General features: G+C 43.1%; 1 protein-coding gene across 3 annotated transcripts in view; it reads right to left on the bottom strand.

Annotated features, from left to right (window-relative positions):
• Nucleotides 1–23,386, bottom strand: part of LOC115150182 (plexin-A1) — a 364,140-nt gene that overhangs the window by 67,649 nt on the left and 273,105 nt on the right. For all 3 annotated transcript variants that reach the window (XM_029693188.1, XM_029693186.1, XM_029693187.1), the window contains exons 13-16: nt 20,073–20,224; nt 17,942–18,065; nt 17,649–17,785; nt 6,172–6,339 (exon numbers count right to left, since the gene is read on the bottom strand). In XM_029693188.1, coding sequence (XP_029549048.1) covers nt 6,172–6,339; nt 17,649–17,785; nt 17,942–18,065; nt 20,073–20,224 — 581 coding nt within the window. The remainder of the gene's footprint in view (nt 1–6,171; nt 6,340–17,648; nt 17,786–17,941; nt 18,066–20,072; nt 20,225–23,386) is intronic.

Genomic DNA, 23,386 nt, shown 5'->3' with positions numbered 1-23,386 from the left:
ATAGAACAAAAATGCATGTATTGTCTAACATAATGTCCTAGGAGTGTCATCTGATGAAGATTGTCAAAGGTTAGTGCATAATTTTAGCTGGTTTTCTGCTTTTGGTGACGCCTATCCTTGAATTGAAAATGGATATGTGTACTTTTTTGGCTATGTACTCTCCTAACATAATCTAACTTTATGCTTTCGCCATAAAGCCTCTTTGAAATCGGACAATGTGGTTCGATTAAGGAGATGTTTATCTTTTAAATGGTGTAAAATAGTTGATTGTTTGAGAAATTGAAATTATTAGATTTTTGATGTTTTGAATTTCCCGCCATGCTAGAAATCCCGTCAGTGGGATTCTATCCCCAAGAGAGAAACTTTCCACTTTCTCCACTGCTGTCCCTAGTATGTGGATAGGGGGGTGCTCCCTCTGCTGTTTCCTGAAGTCCATGATCATCTCCTTTGTTTTGTTGACATTGAGTGAGAGGTTGTTTTGCGAGTGTAGCGAAATACTTGTGCTTCTGGTTCCAACAGTGCAGTAATATCTAACAAGTAATCTAACACCTCCTCAACAACTACCTAGTACACACAAATCTAAAAGGGGCGAAAGAGAATATGAAGAAATACAGTTGAAGTCGGAAGTTTACATACTCCTTAGCCAAATACATTGAAACTCAGTTTTTCACAATTCCTGACATTTAATCCTAGTAAGAATTCCCTGTCTTAGGTCAGTTAGGATCACCACTTTATTTTAAGAATGTGAAATGTCAGAATAATAGTAGAGAGAATGATTTATTTCAGCCTTTTTATCTTTCATCACATTCCCAGTGGGTCAGATGTTTACATACACTCAATTAGTATTTGGTAGCGTTGCCTTTAAATTGTTTAACTTGGGTCAAACATTTTGGGTAACCTTCCACAAGCTTCCCACAATAAGTTGTGTGAATTTTGGCCCATTCCTCCTGACAGAGCTGGTGTAACTGAGTCAGGTTTGTAGGCCTCCTTACTCGCACACACCTTTTCCGTTCTGCCATCACATTTTCTATGGGATTGAGGTCAGGGCTTTGTGATAGCCACTCCAATACCTTGACTTTGTTGTCCTTAAGCCATTTTGCCACAACTTTGGAAGTATGCTTGGGGTCATTGTCCATTTGGAAGACCCATTTGCAACCAAGCTTTAACTTCCTGACAGATGTCTTGAGATGTTGCTTCAATATATCCACATAACTTTCCTTTCCACTTGATGCCATCTATTTTGTGAAGTGCACCAGTCCCTCCTGCAGCAAAGCACCCCCACAACATGATGCTGCCACCCCCGTGCTTCACAGTTGGGATGGTGTTCTTCGGCTTGCAAGCTTCCTCCTTTTCCCTCCAAAATGTGCTTCATCCGAAAAGCTATTTTAAAATCGGACATATCGAGTGCATAGAGGAGTTCTGTATCTATAATTCTTAAAATAATTGTTATGCTTTTTGTGAACGTTTATCGTGAGTAATTTAGTAAATTGTTAGTAAATTCCCCGGAAGTTTGCGGGGGGTATGCTTTTTCTGAACGTCACATGCTAATGTAAAAAGCTGTTTTTTGATATAAATATGAACTTGATTGAACAGACATGCATGTATTGTATAACATAATGTCCTAGGTGTGTCATCTGATGAAGATCATCAAAGGTTAGTGCTGCATTTAGCTGTGATTTGGGTTTTTGTGACATTATATGATAGCTTGAAAAATGGGTGTCTGATTATTTCTGTCTGGGTACTCTGCTGACATAATCTAATGTTTTGCTTTCGTTGTAAAGCCTTTTTGAAATCGGACAGTGTGGTTAGATTAACGAGAGTCTTGTCTTTAAATAGCTGTAAAATAGTCATATGTTTGAGAAATTGAAGTAATAGCATTTCAAAGGTTTTGAAAATCGCGCCACAGGATTCAACTGGCTGTTACGTAGGTGGGACGATTTGGTGCCACCTAGCCCAGAGAGGTTAAGGTTTCGAGGCTGACGTTTGGCAACTCGAACATTCAGCTCCCTCCACAGATTTTCTATGAGATTAAGGGCTGGAGACTGGCTAGGCCACTCCAGGACCTTAATGTGCTTCTCGTTGAGCCACTCCTTGTTGCCTTGGCTGTGAGTTTTGGGTCATTGTCATGCTGGAATACCCATCCACGACCCATTTTCAATGCCCTGGCTGAGGGAAGGAGGTTCTCACCCAAGATTTGACAGTACATGGCCCCGTCCATCGTCCCTTTGATGCGGTGAAGTTGTCCTGTCCCCTTAGCAGAAAAACACCCACAAAGCATAATGTTTCCACCTCCATGTTTGACGGTGGGGATGGTGTCTTGGGGTCATAGGCAGCATTCCTCCTCCTCCAAACACAGCGAGTTGAGTTGATGCCAAAGAGCTGCATTTGGGTCTCATATGACCACAACACTTTCACCCAGTTGTCCTCTGAATCATTCAGATGTTCATTGGCAAACTTCAGACGGCATGTATATGTGCTTTCTTGAGCAGGGGGACCTTGCGGGCGCTGCAGGATTTCAGTCCTTCACGGCGTAGTGTGTTACCAATTGTTTTCTTGGTGACTATGGTCCCAGCTGCTTTGAGATCATTGACAAGATCCTCCCATGAAGTTCTGGGCTGATTCCTCACCGTTCTCATGACCATTGCAACTCCACGAGGTGAGATCTTGCATGGAGCCCCAGGCCGAGGGAGATTGACAGTTCTTTTGTGTTTCTTCCATTTGCGAATAATCGCACCAACTGTTGTCACCTTCTCACCAAGCTGCTTGGTGATGGTCTTGTAGCCCATTCCAGCCTTGTGTAGGTCTACAATCTTGTCCCTGACATCCTTGGAAAGCTCTTTGGTCTTGGCCATGGTGGAGAGTTTGGAATCTGATTGCTTCTGTGGACAGGTGTCTTTTATACAGGTAACAAACTGAGATTAGGAGCACTCCCTTTAAGAGTGTGCTCCTAATCTCAGCTCGTTACCTGTATAAAAGACACCTGGGAGCCAGAAATCTTTCTGATTGACAGGGGGTCAAATACTTATTTCCCTCATTAAAATGCAAATCAATTTATTACATTTTTGACATGCGTTTTTCTGGATTTCTTTTGTTGTTATTCTGTCTTTCACTGTTCAAATAAACCTACCATTAAAATTATAGACTGATCATTTCTTTGTCAGTGGGCAAATGTACAAAATCAGCAGGGGATCAAATACTTTTTTCCCCTCACTGTAGGTCAATGTTATTCTCTGAGCCTGACAGGAACATATCCCAGTCTGCGTGAACAAAACAATCTTGAAGCGTTGATTCCGATTGGTCAGAACAGTGTTGAATGGTTCTAGTCACTGGTACATCCTGTTTGAGTTTCTGCCTATAAGACGGTAGGAGCAAGATGGCATCGTGGTCGGATTTGCCAAAGGGAGGGCGGGGCAGGGCTTTTTCTTTCTTTTTTTTCAAGTGGTTGCTGCTTTTTTCTCTCACCAACCCTTTTCAAAGAGCACTGCCTACTTGTCTCGGAGCTACACAGCTTATTCAGAGCCTATTCAAATAAAGTTTCCTCTAGGTACAGATCTAGAATCAGATTCCCCTCCCTCAAACTTAACCTTAACCATTAGTGGGAAAAATGCAAAACTGACCCAGGATCAGCATCTAGGGTCACTTTCACCTTGTGAGTGCTAAAGAACAGTGTGTCCTCACCTGGATCCACTCCCCATTGAACTTGTTTTCAATCTACAATCTCTATTGGTCCTTATAAGCACCTATAAATGCATATTAAAAGGTGCACTTCATCACTTTTTAAATTCATATCCATTATGTCCAGTAGCACCATACATGTAGTAAAAAATATGAGTATTCAGTTGAAAAATGTTGGGAAAGGGGAAAGGGGGACACCTAGTCAGTTGTACAAAGTCAGTTGTATAAAGTCAGTTGTACAACTGAATGCATTCAACTGAAATGTGTCTTCTGCATTTAACCCAACCCCCCAGAAGTGTCATTTTAATACCTATTATGTACAGTATTTAAAATGCATTGCAAGACAGGTGGCACATAGAGCGTGTTCCAAAAAGAGATCACTTCTGTAAAATACATTGTGTCAGAAAAATGTATATAGTATGTATAAGCTGTAAGTAGAAGACTACGTGCGGTTCATTAGTTTACTCCAATTTAAACAGGGGTGGTAGGGTTAGGGGAAAACAATGAAAGAAAATATATATATTTTTAAATATACACAACCAGTCATGTTTGGACACACCTACTCATTCAAGGGTTTCTCTTTATTTTCTACATTGTAGAATGACAGTGAAGACATCAAAGCTATTAAATTACATATATGGAATCATTGAGTAACCAAAAAATTGTTCAACAAAAGCTGGTTGAGATTATTCAAAGCAGCCACCCTTTGCCTGGGTGACAGCTTTGCACACTCTTGGCATTCTCTCAACCAGCTTCACCTGGAATGCTTTTCCAACAGTCTTGAAGAAGTTCCCACATATGCTGAGAACTTGTTGGCAGCTTTTCCTTCACCCTGCGGTGCAACTCCTCCCAAACCATCAATTGGGTTGAAGTCAGGTGATTGTGTAGGCCAGGTCATCTGATGCAGCACACCATCACTCTCATTCTTGGTCAAATAGCCCTTAGTGTGTTGGTTCATTGTCCTGTGGAAAAACAAATTATAGTCCCACTAAGCGCAAACCAGATGGGATGGTGTATTGCTGCAGAATGCTGTGGTAGCCATGCTGGTTTAGTATGCCTTGAATTCTAAATAAATCACTGAAGGTGTCACCAGTAAAGCACCCCCACACCATCACAACTCCTCCTCCGTGCTTCACGGTGGGAACCACAGATGCAAAGATCATCCGTTCACCTACTCTGCATCTCACAAAGACACGGCGGTTGGAACCAAAAATCTCAAATTTGGACTAATCAGATAAAAGGACAGATTTCCACCAGTCTTGTGTCCTTGGCTCGTGTTTTTAGGCCCAAGCAAGTCTCTTCTTCTGATTGGTGTCCTTTAGTAGTGATTTCTTTACAGCAATTTGACCATGAAGGCCTGATTCACAAAGTCTCCTCTGAACAGTTGATGTTGAGATGTGTCTATTACTTGAATTCTGTGAAGCATTTATTTTGGCTGCAATTTGTGAGGCTGGTAACTCTAATGAACGTATCCTTTGCAGCAGAGGTCTTCCTTTCCTGTGGCGGTCCTTATGAGAGCCAGTTTCATCATAGCGCTTGATGGTTTTTGCGACTGCAGAATTGACTGACCGTCATGTCTTAAAGTAATGATGGACTGTCGTTTCTCTTTGCTTTTTTGAGCTGTTCTTGCCATAATATGGACTTGGTCTTTTACCAAATAGGGCTATCTTCTGTATACCACCCCTACCTTGTCACAACACAACTGATTTGCTCAAACACATAAAGGAAAGAAATTCCACAAATTAACATTTAACAAAGCACACCTGTTAAATTCATTCCAGGTCAAAAAGCTGGTTGAGAGAATGCCAAGAGTGTGCAAAGCTGTCATCAAGGCAAAGGGTGGCTACTTTGAAGAATCTCAAATATAAATATATTTTGATTTGTTTAACCCTTTTTTTGTTCCTATATGATTCCATATGGGTCTCCCAAGTGGCGCAGCGATCTAAGGCACTGCATCTCAGTGCTAGAGGAGTCACTACAGACCCTGGTTTGATTCCAGACTGTATCACAACTGGCCGTGATTGGGAGTCCCATAGGGCGGCGCACAATTGGACCAGCGTCGTCCGGGTTAGGGTTTGGCCGGGGTAGGCCGTCATTACTATTTCAGGGAGCATCAACAGTGTTATCTGCCTACCTGGTAGCTACTGGTTTACATTCAGATAAAATTGAGAAATTAACTCCGTTTTTCTAGATCATTCTATCGAGCCCATTTTGCATCAGAATCCACTTCCTGCTCTCTACACAGCTTGGGTTTGTTCATAAATATTCCCGCAGCAAACTGTCACGCCACATTGTGTCATTTGAATAAGTCAGCGAGTATTTATACAGTCTTTGCATCGACTGCAGTACAAACTACAGGCGTAATTACACCTATCCATTCCTTTCAGATCTCTACATAGAATTAAAACACAAATTAAACTGTATTGTCCAACAAAAGATCTAAAGCAATCTGTTAAGACCAGTTAAGACCAGTACCATCCAGTTTAAGACCCTCACCTAGCGATGCTCCAGTCAGGTTCGATCTTGAAGATAGTGGGGTCATCGGTGTAGTTGAATTTGACCTCTGGGTTTCTGAGCTCAGCTGAGTTGATGTCCACCATGACGGGGGTACCTCCAGGACTCTGACCCGCCGGGGTCACACACACCATCTCCCTGGCACTCCGCCTGGAAGGGAAGAGGGAGTGTGTAACGTGAAGGAAAAGCATGTCATGTCACACATACACACACGCTAACTGAGATGAAGCCACACGAGGCACACTCACACACACAGAGACAAAAAAAATAACACCACACGTAACCTCTGCTCTGTAAAGATCTTCAACAATGCTAAACATGACACACACACACCCAACCACACAAGAACTCTAAGGGAGTTTTCACACATTGTTCTGCGCTATAGTTTGAATCAGAGTTCGGTTATTTGTATTTTGTTTTAAAATTCTGGTTGGTTTTACATTACCAAATAACAAACGAACTAAAATGCCTAAACAAAACCACATTTTCATGAAAGTCATTCGTTTATTGGAGAAAAATGCTCAAGTTAAATCTATCTATGACTATAAAAGCATTACTTGTGTGTCCCAAACTTCATATTACTTTCGCTTTTGTCTTCCAACAACATCTGGGAGGAAAAAGCGCAATAGAAACTAACTGTGACGTGAATAGTGAATTTATTCAGCAGACTATATCCCTGGTACAGACCCAGTCTCCCCTAATCTGTACTGGATGTGCTCATAAATGCGCTGCTACTCAAAGACTGTTTCAGAGATGTGAAGTTATGGTACTGCGTGCATTTCGTAAAATGCTATCAGTCAAACAACCACTAATACTGCGCGCCTCTAGTTATTTTCCTGCAGCGAACCGCACCATGGTATGAAATCGGACCGAGACCACCCTTTTTGAGTGAACCACGGTGCGTTGTTTAGTGCGCTCCCGAGGGCTGATAATGTTCACCAGTCCAAATGAACCGAACTAAGTGGGAAAACGCGCCCGAGTTCGGAAAAAACCCTCCAAACCAATTTGGTTTGAAAGCCCCATAAGACCGCCAAGAGCAGCAGCGTCTCTTTCTCCCTGACTGATCTGGAGTGGCAGCCGTCTCTTTCTCCCTGACTGATCTGGAGTGGAAGCAGTAGCTTTCTCCCTGACTGATCTGGAGTGGAAGCAGTCGCTTTCTCCCTGACTGATCTGGAGTGGAAGCAGTAGCTTTCTCCCTGACTGATCTGGAGTGGAAGCAGTCGCTTTCTCCCTGACTGATCTGGAGTGGAAGCAGTCGCTTTCTCCCTGACTGATCTGGAGTGGAAGCAGTCGCTTTCTCCCTGACTGATTTGGAGTGGAAGCAGTCACTTTCTCCCTGACTGATCTGGAGTGGCAGCCGTCACTTTCTCCCTGACTGATCTGGAGTGGCAGCCGTCTCTTTCTCCCTGACTGATCTGGAGTGGAAGCAGTCGCTTTCTCCCTGACTGATCTGGAGTGGAAGCAGTCGCTTTCTCCCTGACTGATCTGGAGTGGAAGCAGTCGCTTTCTCCCTGACTGATCTGGAGTGGCAGCCGTCTCCTTCTCCTTGACTGATATGAAGTGGCAGCAGTCTCAGAGACTGCCCGTCATCACAATGTGATACAACCCCCTCCAACATGCAGCCAGCTGTGCTGTGTTATGAATGTTTCTTGTGGTTTGGCTTTGTTAGCCAAACTTTTCACTCTGCGGAGTGGGTTACTTCCAATGCCTTGACAAAATGTTGTGTTGGCAAAGCAGACATCCAAAAGATGTAGTGCGTGTTTGTACATCAGTATAATGTGAGGGATCCTGTGACTGTATAGTTTGTAAGAGAGAGAGAGAGAGAGTGTGTGTGTGTGTGTGTGTGTGTGTGTGTGTGTGTGTGTGTGTGTGTGTGTGTGTAAATGTGTGTGTAAATGTTTTCCTACATTATCAGGACTTGAATGTCCTGACAAGAAACCAGAAAATGTTGAAAAGTCTGGACTGTTTTCATGACCTGAATTTGTTAAAATTCTATTTTAGGCATAAGGGTTAGGTTTAAGGTTTGGTTTCACCAAGTCTAAGACCTGTTGAAGCCGCATTGAATAACAGATTCACCACATGGAAAATCAGAAAGTTCCACCCAAAAAATCAAAAGGAAGTTTGTTCTGAAGTGTCTGTCCTATATCTGAGAGATAAGATTAGGATATTTTAGTTTATTTTTTACATGCATTTAACCCCTTGTTATTGGCTCTAAACAGTCTAAGCCCTGTATAAGCAGGGGAGGGGGTTCTACTAAGCCATCTGGAATTGTTTTAACATCATATCAAGGATCTTTTTACTATTTGATTTTTAATTTTAAGACCCCTTGAAGCGTACAAAATATAGATAAAAAAGTATACCTTTTTATTTTGTTTGGCTTTACTGCTATTAGCCCATACAAATGCATTGGATAACAGAGTCACTACATGGAACAGATAGTCCCCTCCGTGTCCGTCTTATATGTGAGAAATATTTTTCATGTATTTAACCCCTTATTTTTGGCACTAAACAGTCTCCCTATGTAGTGCATTCAGAAAGTTTTCAGACCCCTTAACATTTTCCACATTTTGTTACATTACAGCCTTATTCTAAAATGGATTAAATTGTTTTTTTTCTTCATCAATCTACACACAATGCCCCATAATGACGAAGTGAAATGCATGTTTTTAGAAATGTTTTTTTTTTAAATACCATATTTACAAAAGTATTCAGACCCTTTGCTATGAGACTCAAAACTGAGCTCAGGTGCATCCTGTTTACATTGATGATCCTTAATTGGAGTCCACCTGTGGTAAATTCAATTGATTGGACATGTTTTGAAAAGGCACACACCTGTCTATATAAGGACCCACTGTTGACAGTGCATGTCAGAGCAAAAATCAGGCCATGAGGTTGAAGGAATTGTCCGTAGAGCTCCGAGACAGGATTGTGTCAAGGCAAAGATCTGGGGAAGGCTACCAAAAAATGTCTGCAGCATTGAATGTCCCCAAGAACACAGTGGCCTCCATAATTCTTAAATGGAAGAAGTTTGGAACAAACAAGACTCTTTCTAGAGCTGACCGCCCGGCCAAACTGAGCAATTGGGAGAGAAGGGCCTTAGTCATGGAGGTGACCAAGAACCCGGTGGTCACACTGACAGAGCTCCAGAGTTCCTCTGTGGAGATGGAAGAACCTTCCAGAACGACAACCATTTCTGCAACCTTCCACCAATCACTCCTCAGTAAAAGGTACATGACAGCTCGCTTGGAGTTTGCCAAAAGGTACCTAAAGGACTCAGACCATGATTGACCAAGATAGAATTCTTTGGCCTGAATGCCAAGCGTTACGTCTGGAGGAAACCTGGCACCATCCCTGCTGTGAAGCATAGGTTGCAGCATCATGCTATGGGGATGTTTTTCAGTGGCAGGGACTGGGAGACTTGTCAGGATCGAGGGAAAGATAAATGGAACAATGTCCAGAGAGATCATTGATGAAAACCTGCTCCAGAGGGCTCAGGACCTCAAACTGGGGCAAAGGTTCACATTCTAACAGGAAAATGACCCTAAGCACACAGCCAAGACAACGTAGGAGTAGCTTCGGTACAAGTCTCTGAATGTCCTTGAGTGGCCCAGCGAGAGCCCAGAATTTAACTCGATCGAACATCTCTGGAGAGACCTGAAAATAGCTGTGCAGTGAGAGCTTGAGAGAATCTGCAGAGAAGAATGGGAGAAACTCCCCAAATACAGGTGTGCTAAGTGTGTAGCGTCATAGCCAATATGATTTGAGGCTGTAATCGCTGCCAAAGGTGCTTCAACAAAGTACTTTAGCAAAAACTGTTTTTAATTTATTTTTTGCTATGTCATTATAGGTTACAGTGCGTAGATTGATGAGAAAAAAAGTTTTTCAATCCATTGCGGAATAAGGCTGTACTTTCCGAATGCACTGTACTTCCTTTCATTTTTCCAACTGGTACCGGGGGACCTTCAGATGAGTCATTTTGGCCTGTGGGTGTCCTAGAACAAAACAACCAACATGTACGTATTTGTGAGTCTCACCTTCCCACGGAGGAGTCACAGCGTGTAGCCTTAACTATTTTGGATGCTACAGACAGAAGTTGACAGATCGGCTGTACCAACTTCAGATGGATCCCACGATGTTGTGGGGGTTGTAGAGCAAAACAGAGAACACCATCATGTTCTTGAGAGGCCAAACCGTTCAGACGCTACAGACACATTTCGGGATGTCTCATGGTCTGACAAACATTGCTCGAGCTCTATGATCTTTCCCCGCAGACGCGGAAGTGCGACATAGGCGGATACGGTAGATTGAGACACATCCAATGCAAATAACAGATCTCTAGCTTAAACTGACAGATTTATATTGGGAGTTTTTTATTATGCTAATTACATTTCTGCGGGGGCGCAGATGTTGACCTTAGGGTTAAGGTTAGGAGTTCAGGTTTTGGGGTTAACGTTTTGGGAAAATAGCATTTTGAATGGGAATACAAATTCATGTCAAAAAAGCTGTGTGTGTGGGTGTGTGTGTGTGTTCAGGCTGTATGTGTGTGTGCATTTGAATTTTTATTGATCAAGGATCCCCAACAGTTCCTGCCAAGGCAGCAGCTACTCTTCCTGGAGTCCAGCAACATTAAGGCAGTTATATACAATTTAAAAAGTGACATGACATTACATTTCATAACACTTTTCACAACACATTGTGTTCCCTTAGGCGACTACTCTACCACCACATACCTACAATACAAAATCCATGTGTACGTGTGTGTAGAGTGCGTGTTTTATCATGTGAATGTGCGTGCTAGCGCTTGTCTGCGTATGCATGTGTCTGCCTGTGTGTGTGTGTCTCTTCAAAGTCCCCACTGTTCCATAAGGTGTATTTGTATCAGTTTTATAAATCTGATTATACTGCTTGCATCAGTTACCTGATGTGGAATAGAGTTCCATGTAGCCATGGCTCTATGTAGTACTGTGCACCACCCATAGTCTGTTCTTGACTTGGGGATTGTGAAGATACCCCACAAGACATGCCACCAAAGGTATGCAACTGAACAATAGTCTTGGTGCGACAAAACTAGGGCTTGTAGGACCTTCCTTGTTGATTGTGTTGTTAAAAAGGCATAGCAGCGCTTATTATGGACAGACTTCTCCGCATCTTAGCTACAGTTGTATAAACATGTTTTGACCATGACAGCATACAATCCAGGGTTACTCCAAGCAGCTTAGTCACCTCAATTTACTCAATTTCCACATTATTAATTACAATATTTAGTTGAGGTTTAGGGTTTAGTGAATGATTTGTCCCAAATACAGTGCTTTTATTTATTTTATTTAGGACTAGCTTATTCCTTGCCACCCATTCTGAAACTAATTGCAGCTCTTTGTTAAGTGTTGCAGTGACTTCACTCGCTGTAATAGCTGACGTGTATAGTGTTGAGTCATTCACATACATACTTTACTCAAAGCCAGTGGCATGTCATTAGTAAAAAGTAAAAAGGGGCCAAGACAGCTGCCCTGGGGAATTCCTGATTCTACCTGGATTATGTTGGAGAGGCTTCCATTAAAGAACATCCTCTGTGTTCTGTTAGACAGGTACCTCTTTGCCCACAATAAAGCACGTGGTGTAAACCCATAACACATATTTTTCCATCTGCAGACTATGATCGATAATGTCAAAAGCCACACTGAAGTCTAACAAAATGGTAGCCACAATCTTTTTATCAACAATTTCTCTCAGCCAATCATCAGTCATGATTGTGCCCTGCTTGTTGAATGTCCTTCCCCATAAGCGTGCTGAAAGTCAGTTGTCAATTTGTTTACAGTAAAATAGCATTGTATCTTATCCAAATGTTTTACCAAATGTTTACTAAGGGTTAGTAACAGGATGATTGAGACTGTAAAGGGAGCTTAACTATTCTTTGTTAACATAATTTATTTTCCTTCCCTCCAGGCCTGAGGGCACACACTTTCTAGTAGGCATAGATTTCTACAAAAATATATATATATATTTCACATTTATTTAACCAGGTAGGCCAGTTGAGAACAAGTTCTCATTTACAACTGCGACCTGGCCAAGATAAAGCAAAGCAGTGAAACAAAAAACAACAACAGAGTTACACATGGAATAAACAAGCGTACAGTCAATAACACAATAGAAAAAAGTATATATACAGTGTGTGCAAATGGAGTAAGGAGGTAAGGCAATAAATAGGCCATAGTAGCGAAGTAATTACAATTTGGCAAATTAACACTGAAGTGATAGATGTGCAGATGATGATGTGCAAGTAGAAATACTGGTGTGCAAAAGAGCAAAAAAGTAAATAAAAACAAAATGGGGATGAGGTAGGTAGTTGGGTGGGCTTTTTACAGATGGGCTATGTAAAGCTGCAGCGAACAGTAAGCTGCTCAGATAGCTGATGCTTAAAGTTAGTGAGGGAGATAAGTCTCCAACTTCAGCGATTTTTGCAATTCGTTCCAGTCATTGGCAGCAGAGAACTGGAAGGCAGCCAAATGAGGTGTTGGCTTTGGGGATGACAAGTGAGATATACCTGCTGGAGCGCGTGCTACGTGTGGGTGTTGATATGGTGACCAGTGAGCTGAGATAAGGCGGAGCATTACCTAGCAAAGACTTATGGATGACCTGGAGCCAGTGGCTCTGGCGACGAATATGTAGCGAGGGCCAGCCGACGAGAGTATACAGGTCACAGTGGTGGGTGGTATATGGGGCTTTGGAGACAAAAAGGATGGCACTGTGATAAACAGCATCCAGTTTGCTGAGTAGAGTGTTGGAGGCTATTATAATTTCAGAATTGAATCAGTTATATATGGATGTGTAGCGTCAGCATTTGTTGCTAGCATGTCATTCTTAAGTTTGCTAATCTTACCAATGAAAAAAATCATTATCAGTGGGTTTTGTCAGTGGGTTTTGTGATGAATGAGCAATCTGATTTAATGAATGATGAAGCTGAGTTTGCCTTTTTTGCAAAAAATTTCATTGAAGGTGCTTCAAACCTTTTTACAATCATTCTTTATATAATGTATCTTTCTTTCTTAGCATAGTTTCTTCTTTTTATTCAGTTCGTCACATGATTTCTCAATTTGCAGTATGTTTGCCAATCGGTTGTGCAGCCAGAATTATTTGCCATTCCTTTTGCCTCATCCCTCTCGGTTTTAATTTCTCATCAATCCACGGGGATTTAACAGTTTTTACAGTCATTTTCTTAATGGGTGCATGCTTATTAGTAACTGGAATAAGCGATTTCCTAAATATGTCAAGTGCAGAGTCTGGTTGCTCCTCATTACACACCACAGAGCAACAAATATTCTTTACATCAACAACATAGGAATCACTACAAAACGTATTGTCTTATACTCTACATTAGGCCCAGCCTTTGGTACTTTGGTATTCCTAAATATGGCTACTATATTGTGATCACTACATCCGATGGATTTGGATACTGCTTTAAAAAACATTTCTGCAGCCTTAGTAAATATGTGATCAATACATGTTGATGATTTAATTGCTGTGCTGTTTGTCACTACCCTGGTAGGTTGACTGATAACCTGAACAAGGTTGCAGGCACTGGTTACAGTTTGAAGCTGTTGGCAGCTTAATGAAAGCCAGTCAATAATTAAATCACCCAGAATATATATCTCTGTTGATATCACATACATTATCAAGCATTTCACACATGTTATCCAGATACTTAGTGTTAGCACTTGGTGGTCTATAGCAGCTTCAGGTGAGGCAGATGAACCTGTAGCCATATTTCTTCAACAGCGTGTGTGATGAGTGCAGACTTTCCCATCTCACAACAATTATTTTGGACATAAATCTCATCTATTGTGGACCAGAAACAGAGACAAGGAGAGAGAGGAAAGAGGACAAAAACACATTAGTGAGACACCAGCAGCTGAGAGGAAACTAAGTGGAAGGGAAAATAAGCTAGGATGCATTTCTGCGAGCACATCCCGCTGTCTCGTAACAAGCAATTTAAACGCCCCGTCTTCCAGGGCATGGCTGAAAGGTGTACGGGGAAGAAGGGAAGGAAAATAAGAAAAAGAAAAGCACCTTTTCCACATTCCGCTCGCGCCGTCTTGTTGCCCGGGCAACAACTTTCATAACCCTTGCTGGCGAAACCCGCGGTGCGCCGTACATATTTTGACAAGGTTGTTGTCAGCCGGCACAAAATAATGGGAGAAGAGAGGGCCAGAAATAGAGAGACAGAGAGAAAGTGGAAGAAAGGGGTTGCAGAGGGACTGGCTGAATGATTATGGTAAATGCACTTTGATTAAAGTGGCCGTGTTGAAAGAAAATACATTAGGGTGTGAGGGACACGTGGAAAAGTCAGGTGACTTTTCAAATCCATTATTTTAGGGACATAGAACATCACTATGCTAGAGCGGGTCTGAAAGGACAATGCTATGTATGTTCTGTTCCAATATCAAAAGTCTAGTGCAGGGGTCACCAACCTTTTCTAGCATGAGAGCTACTTGAAAAAAATGAAACTTGTCTCGAGCTACTATTTTTTTCATGGCTTTCAAATCGGCACATTCTTCTCTTCTCCTTTACCCTGCAACTCTTCCCCTGGTACTTGGTGTACAAGATATGCGTTTTCTGTTAACATACCTGGTTAATAAACTACTAAGGGGGCCCCATAAAATTATATTACCCTGAATTCTGTTTTCTGTTTTATTTTCCCTGGTTTGGGATTTTTTTTCATTTTTTACTCGCAATATTACAATTATTCATAGAGAAACAAAATGAAAATGGATGTTCTGAGTCCATGCCAATGCTTAAAACACATATCAAGAATATTTTTGAGGTCTGAAAAAAAATGGTAACATTTCAATATTTGAATGTAATTCCCCTTTAATTGAGCGTCTAGCAAGTGATGTATCGTGATGTTTCTGCTGTTAGGCATACTGCTGCAACACATGTCATGACAAAGTCTGCAAAACAATCGCCACCCAATTGATACAAATAATCATTATATAGTTGTCAGGTAAGCCTACTTTGCAGTTAACATTTAACCTCACTAGGGTAGGGGGCACTATTTTCACCTCCGGATGAAAAGCGTGCCCAAAGTAAACTGCCTGCTACTCAGGCCCAGAGCTAGGATATGCATATAATTGGTAGATTTGGATAGAAAACACAAAAGTTTCCAAAACTGTTAAAATAATGTCTGTGAGTATAACATAACTGATATGGCAGGCGAAAACCTGAGGAAAATCCATCCAGGAAGTGCCATTATTTTGAAATGGCTGTTTTTCCAATGAAAGCCTATCCACCATTTAAAGGGATAGGACCCATATTCTGTTCCCTATGGCTTCCACTAGTTGTGAACAGTCTTTAGACATTGTTTCAGGCTTTTATTCTGAAAAATGAGGGAGAATTACCATTTTGAGTGAGTGGATAGTGGGATGTCCCCAGAGCTGTTTGCTGCGCACGACCGAGAGCGCGCCTTTCTTGTTTTTCTTTTATATTGGCGACGCTATTGTTCGGTTGAAATATTATCGATTATTTAGGCAATTGACAACCTGAGGTTTGATTATAAACATCGTTTGACATGTTTCTACAAACTTTACCGGTACTATTTGGAATTTGCGTCTGCCTGTTGTGACCGCCTTTGAGCCATTGGATTACTGAACAAAACGCGCCAACAAAATTGAGGTTTTTGGATATAAAGAGGGACTTTATCGAACAAAACAAACATTTATTGTGTAACTGGGAGTCTTGTGAGTGCAACCATACGAAGATCATCAAAGGTAAGTGATTAATTCTATTGCTATTTCTGACTTTCGTGACTAATCTACATTTACATTTAAGTCATTTAGCAGACGCTCTTATCCACTTGGCTGGTAACTGTATGTAATGTTTTGGGCGCTGTCCTCAGATAATCACATGGTTTGCTTTCGCCGTAAAGCCTTTTTGAAATCTGACACGGCAGCTGGATTAACAACAAGTTAAGCTTTATTTTGATATATTACACTTGTGATTTCATGAAAGTTAAATATTTGAATTTAGTATTTTTGAATTTCACGCTCTGCAATTTCACTGGATGTAGGCCAGGTGGGACGCTACCGTCCCTGGTACCCATATGAAGTTTTAATTTAGAAGGTTTTCCGTCTACCCACAAGACAGTTATCATTAGCATTGCTAACTGGCTACATACAGAGTGATAGATAAACGCTGGGAGCAATATTCCTGCAAATTAATTGGCAGATATTGTGTTATATTTGGCTTTTTACCAGGGGTGGGATAATGTCAATGTGGCTTTGATTGAACTAGACAAAGTGGCAGCAAGCCTCCCAGTGGGCATCCACCTTGATTTCACCTATCCTGTTTTTTCAGATTAGTGCAGATGAAGGAGATTAGGGGAGGAAGCTACCTTTGACTATTGAGAGGAGCCCTCGTGACTGTAGCAGAACAGTTCAAGATGACTAACCCTAACCCTATCATACACTATCATATTATATTATTATCATCCATTTGTATCGCTAGTATTTGGAATTCTATACTATAACAAATACAGCAGCTGTCTTTTCAGGGCTAGTCAAGGTTTTAGTTCAACATGTTTCCCCATATCAACAGATGTCATTGCAGCATCCCTTGTATAAACCGTGTCACATATGGCTGTCTATATACCACTAACCAATCATGTTGGTAGTGCTTACATTAAATCTCAAGCTAATTGTTCCAAGAAACTACAGTCTGCGTAGCAAGATAAATGTATGGGTATTTCCAGGGTCTTTAAAGGGGGGCTGAACTGGCTGATTTTGCCTCAGTTTCCTCATTAAGAAATGCGACAGAAGATGACATGAGTGTCTTGTGTGGTGGTTTGATGTGGGCTGTGAACGTTTGATTGTCTTCTCCCATGTTCTTCTCTCATTCAGTTTTCATTATTTTCGTTTTCTATGTTTCCCAACCCTCTTCTTAGATGTGTTAACAAGGCATTCTCCTCTCTATGTGAGGTTCTGACCATCTGCTAATATGTTCATTTGAGGCTTTATATGAGTGCATGGAACCCTGCGAGTTCACTGTGTGTGTTTCACCATGACGGACTATGAAGACAGAGAGCACTCGCTGCAGGAGAACAGACTCTCTGTGTGTCGTGTTTTCTCGCCTTTCCAGCTTCTCTGAATATCTGATCGAACGTTGGAGAATTTACCAAGCTCGTAACATGTAGCGCAACGGGAAAACATGATTACTATAGAGAGTATTTGAAACCCTAATTCTAGATCATTGCTCTTCAATGGAGGATAAACCATAGAAGGTTGGTCATGCCCGTAGCAGAGATAGTCATTCCCGTCACAAATAACAGTAGTCATTCTCAAAATAAATGCAAGTTAGTCCATCACTTACAGCAGTTAACTTATAGAGATATCGATACAGCACTAAACACAATGTTATCAATAATAAACAATATCCCAAAGACAAGACGAGTGGGCGATGTAAGAGTTTACCTCTCGAAGCGGCAGGGATGGAGGCCGATCTTGACAGCCACAGCGCTGCCCGCGTTGAGGTGGCTCCCCTCAATGGTGATGCGAGTTCCCCCCGAGAGGGGGCCCTTGGAGGGCTGTACCCGCGTGAAATAGGGAGACTGGGGAAGAGGAACACACCAAGAGAACACATCAGATATAGGAATTCATTTGTTCTGGGATCAACTGTTGTTCTGGGATAAACTGTTGTTTTTCAATTGATGAAAGAACACAACCTTACAGAAGGACATTTCAACACAGGTATGATAAGAGCTTACCACAAAAGTGAAGGCCTTGGGTGAGACGACTTTGTAGTCGGTGTGTGCGCAGTCCCTCACACATACTTCCACGTGAGCCTCCTGCACACGGTAACCTGTCGCATCAGCCAGCTTACATACGATCCTGAGAGAGAGAGAGAGAGAGAGAGAGAGAGTGAGTGGCACTACACATATGATCATAGCCATTGGCATATCCATAGCATTAGTCCAAGGGTAACCAAGCCATAGAACATAGCAATAGCCCTGCACATATCCATAGCCATGCTACTGTGTGTGATGGTGAGGACATCCACTTGTACCTAGAGAGGTATGATAGGAGAGAGGTTCAATGTGTCTCTATGAGTGTATTAAAGGAGATTATAACCCCATAAGCCTTGTGTTTGGCCTTGGGCGGCGGCTTGCCAAATTAAAATTCATTTTAGAAATGATTCAGGCAGAGGACAAGAGTCTGAGGTGGTTGGGCACCGCGGGCGAGAACACACACAGACATGTGCTAGCATGTGTGTAATCAGCACGGACACACCACACACACAGAGGATTGAGCACACACATACACGGATGCATGCATACATACACACACAAACACACACACACACACACACACACACAGAGCCCTCATGTTTTACCCTCCTCAGACACTCTGGACTGTTAATTAGCCACATAAAATGAGGGAGAGAGAGAAGGAGAAAAGAGAGCTGGATTTAAGTGAGAGGGGGGTGATTAATTGAACAAGCTCCTATCCTCCCCATCTCTCTGCTGTCCCCCCCTCACTCCCTTTATCTGCCTGCGATGAGTTATTAACTCCGTTGCTTTTGTCCTCGCTGTAGGTGGCCACGGCAACCGCTCTCCATCGCCGTGGCGATGACGTCAGCGTTCCGATGCAATTATTTGTTTGGTCTCACGCAGGCAGGGACAACGATTAGAGTGAGGAGACTTTTTAGGAGATGATTGTGTAAATGGAGCCATTTTCACTGGCATCATCACAGTGACGATAAGAGGAATATCAGGTAGACAAATTGGAACCATAACAGAGGGAGAGACAGAATGATATACCGTATGTGAGTGTGAGAAAATAATCTCACGATGTACAGGTTTTTATGTGTGTATACTCTATTTGCATGTGCTGTATGCACACAACTTACTGTCGGAGGACGTGTGTGTGTGCACGTGTGTTTGCGCATCTACTCCTTTGTGAGAGCGTGTGGGCTGAGCTTGACCAGACCTGAATCCGTGACGACCTTATCCAATCTCCACACTGCACATGCCAGTTAACCCTAACCTTTGTGCTCATTGCCGTAACCTGCCTCCTCCGTTATGGCTCTGACAGGGTTACAGAGATGACACGAGCAGTCACTTCCGAGTCGCTCCATATGGGGAAAATGCCTTTAAATCACCCTGACTGGTTTAGAGTGTGGACCACTGCCGCCAAGTGTTTGCCATCATGGCAACGTGCCCTACTTGTAACCGGAAAGACAGGGGTCAAGCGTTAGCCCCTCACGTTTGGAGGTGACAGCAGGGTTGAAACAAACACAAGTATCCTTGAAACAACTATCTTCATATACAGTAGGATCCAAATATGTTTAAGTACAGATATAAAGTAAATCAGAAATATCCACTTTTATGATTGTAGGATATTTGTCAGTACCGATGACAGTGACACAAAGTGTTGTTTGTTTGTTGGCGGACCTTGTGGTGCTTGGGGAAATGCAGCTTTCCTTTAGTCATTTACGCTTCTAAACACTAAGGTCCTTCATATAAGCAACATACACTCTCACCATGAGTCAGTGATAGTTTATGACGTCAGCGTGATTTGAATACGGTTGAAAAGGTGTTTGTGCATGATCTGTATCTCTTAGTGAGCCAGACAAGTCTCCTAGCATGCCAGGAAGTAAGAGAATGTGACAATGGGTTAAAAGAGAAGAGCTAAGAGGAACAGGAGAGGGAGAGACTAGGGCATTTGTGGACTGAGACAAAGAGATGAAAGAGAAGAAAGTGAGATGGGTAGATAGAAAATAGGGCTAACAGTTGGAGGGAGGGGAGACATGCATACCGAGAGAGAGATAAAGAGATGGAATAAGGCATCAAAACAGAGGACAGAGGCAGGAGTACAAAGAGACTAATAGTCACTGACTGTTCAGCGCTGATGTACTCTGCCTCCACGGGGGTGCAGGCCACCTTGCCGATGCGGACCCCCATCTGGATGTCCTTGAACTGCAGACCCAGGTTCTCCCCCGTGATGGTCAGCATGGTTCCACCCTGTCTGGGACCCGTCTCTGGAGACAACTGGAGAGGAGTGAGGACAGACCTGAGTTTCTAGTTTTAATTTCACCTGCACAAGTACAGTGAAATGAATTTATTGCAAACTCCAAATCCAACAACGCAGTAACCAATATCAATATAACACTAAAAATAACAAGGCAGAACAAAAGCACAGAATAAATAAAAATAAGAAGAACAAGCTAAATACAGGGTCAGTTCCAATACCATATTTACAATGTGCAGAGATACTGGAGTGATGGAGGTAGACATGTGTTGGGGTAAGGTGACTAGGCATCATGATGCCTGATAAATAGAGTGGCTACAGCGTATATGATGATTGTGTGAGTGCATGTGTGTTGAGTCAGTATATGTTGTGAGTGTGTTGGCGTGTCAGTGTGCGGGAGTGTGTAGAGTCCTGTGAGTGTGCATAGAGACTATAAATAAAATACAAGGGTCAACTCAGATAGCCATTCTGTTAGAAGCTGTTCAGGAGCCTGTTGGTATCAGACTTGATGTACCGGTACTGCTTACCATGCGAAAGCAGAGAGAGCAGTCTATGCCAATTACTGTTATAAGCTAGTAGTATTATCATAATAAGTTATAGGACTCAAACCAAGGTCCCTGCGCCATTCAGTCTGGTTTTGACAATATGCATGTATGCCAAAAAAAACACCATTGCATTGACATTTAACAGAGAGAGATCTTGATATTGGCTTCAAAAGGTTAATTTCCAAAGTCGTGAACTCGTCCATCCAACATATTGTCACAGGTGCATGTTTATATTGGTCATGTTCACACACCGTTCGCAGCTCTCACAAATTAGCTTTACTTTTAGCAGTGATTTTCAACACAGCTTTGTTTATATACCCATCCACCCAAACAGCCCCTTTATCAAAACACCAGCTAACCAGTCTTTCAAGTCTCACTATTCATCTGCTAAATGCTATTAGGAGTTCAGGTTATGACCCATTTCCTTTAGTGAATGATCCTGAGGGTGCTTTAGAGGTGCTCACGGTAATGGCTGCCCACAGCTGCCCTGTACTAATCAGTGGACCATTTATCTGGACCTGTACAGACAACGGCCCTGCCTATATCATTCATCTAGCATGATTAAGACCTGCGTTAATTAGATTAGTGCTGAGGGTAACATCCATTTGTCTGACCCACCTGCCCTGGTTATTCACTGTTATTCGCTCACCCCCTCTACAGCTGCTGGTCGCTGAGGTGACATTTTGACCCCCGGCGGGACAAAGTCGGTGTGTGTGTGTGTGTGTGCACATGAGGTGAGCACTCTCACAAGCATTTGTGTCCTTCGCTCTCTCAATCCACATAGACATGCATTGAGACAGACAGACCTTTGTGTGCACGTGTACACACACACACACACACACACACACACACACACACACACACACACACACACACACACACACACACACCTCCCCTTAATGGAGCACAGCAGGTCAAACTAACATTATTAGAATAAAGCCCCCCCGTCTCCCGCGCTCCGTCTCCTGCCCTCCGTCTCCCGCCCTCCGTCTCCCGCCCTCCGTCTCCCGCCCTCCCGCGCTCCTTGTCCCGCGCTTCTCCTCCCGCGCTCCGTCTCCCGCGCTCCGTCTCCCGCCCTCCGTCTCCCGTGCTCCGGCGCGCCGTCTCCCGCCCTCCGTCTCCCGCGCTCCGTGTCCCGCGCTCCCGCGTTCCGTCTCCCGCCCTCCGTCTCCCGCCCTCCCGCCCTCCGTCTCCCGCGCTCCGTCTCCCGCGCTCCGTCTCCCGCGCTCCGTCTCCCGCGCTCCGTCTCCCGCCCTCCCGCGCTCCGTCTCCCGCCCTCCCGCGCTCCGTCTCCCGCCCTCCCGCGCTCCGTCTCCCGCCCTCCCGCGCTCCGTCTCCCGCCCTCCGTCTCCCGCCCTCCGTCTCCCGCTCTCCCGCACTCCGTCTCCCGCGCTCCGTCTCCCGCGCTCCCGCGCTCCGTCTCCCGCGCTCCGTCTCCCGCGCTCCGTCTCCCGCGCTCCGTCTCCCGCGCTCCGTCTCCCGCGCTCCGTCTCCTTCGCTCCGTCTCCCGCCCTCTCGCTCCCCCTCCCTCTCTCCCCCTCTCTACATCAATCTACTGTGTAGTGAAGTCCATCTACATGTACTCTGTAGAACAGAACAGAACGCATGTATGTATCTTTGTTAATGTTCAAGGGATGCATGCTAGAGGCTAGCAATAACACACTAACAGTTTCAAGGGACCTGTTTTCCTGTGGCACATTGTTTTAAAATAGTATAGTGGTATAAAAACACAGTGGTATAAAAACAAAGTGGTGGCACAGTGGTATAAAAACATATTATCGAATAACCTGGGTATGTGTCACGTGTATTATCAAATAACCTGGATATGCGTCACGTGTATTATCAAATAACCTGGATATGCGTCACGTGTATTATCAAATAACCTGGATATGCGTCACGTGTATTATCAAATAAGTGGATATGCGTCACGTGTATTATCAAATAAGTGGATATGCGTCACGTGTATTATCAAATAAGTGGATATGCGTCACGTGTATTATCAAATAACCTGGATATGCGTCACGTGTATTATCAAATAAGTGGATATGCGTCACGTGTATTATCAAATAACCTGGATATGCGTCACGTGTATTATCAAATAAGTGGATATGCGTCACGTGTATTATCAAATAAGTGGATATGCGTCACGTGTATTATCAAATAAGTGGATATGCGTCACGTGTATTATCAAATAAGTGGATATGCGTCACGTGTATTATCAAATAAGTGGATATGCGTCACGTGTATTATCAAATAAGTGGATATGCGTCACGTGTATTAGCAAACGTACAAAGCAGAAAAAGACGAAGACAAAAAAAGACCCTGCAAAACACTACGCTTATTCGTCACACATTACTTATCTATCCACAGAGAGAGGGCAGAGTAAGAGAGAAAGAAAGAGCAATAGCGAGGCAGAAAAAGAGGAGAAAACAGAGAAGAGAGAAAGAAAAAGAAAGAAAAGGAGAGAGGGCATTTTGACTGTGCCATGCTCTTTATGTGGGGCCTACTGTTGTCACTGTGTGCAGTGGGTCTGGTCTGGAGATAGCATCTGGTAAGAAAGAGTGAGGAGAGAGCTGAATCTAAGATGAACACAGCGGAGCTGGTCGAGGGTCTTATCACCAAAATGAAAGGGAACAT

Source organism: Salmo trutta, chromosome 16 (genome assembly GCF_901001165.1).
Source record: "Salmo trutta chromosome 16, fSalTru1.1, whole genome shotgun sequence".
In the NCBI taxonomy this organism is placed as follows: Eukaryota; Metazoa; Chordata; class Actinopteri; order Salmoniformes; family Salmonidae; genus Salmo; species Salmo trutta.
The sequence above is the reverse complement of the archived record's forward strand: the minus strand, read 5'-3'. Positions and strand labels throughout refer to the sequence as shown.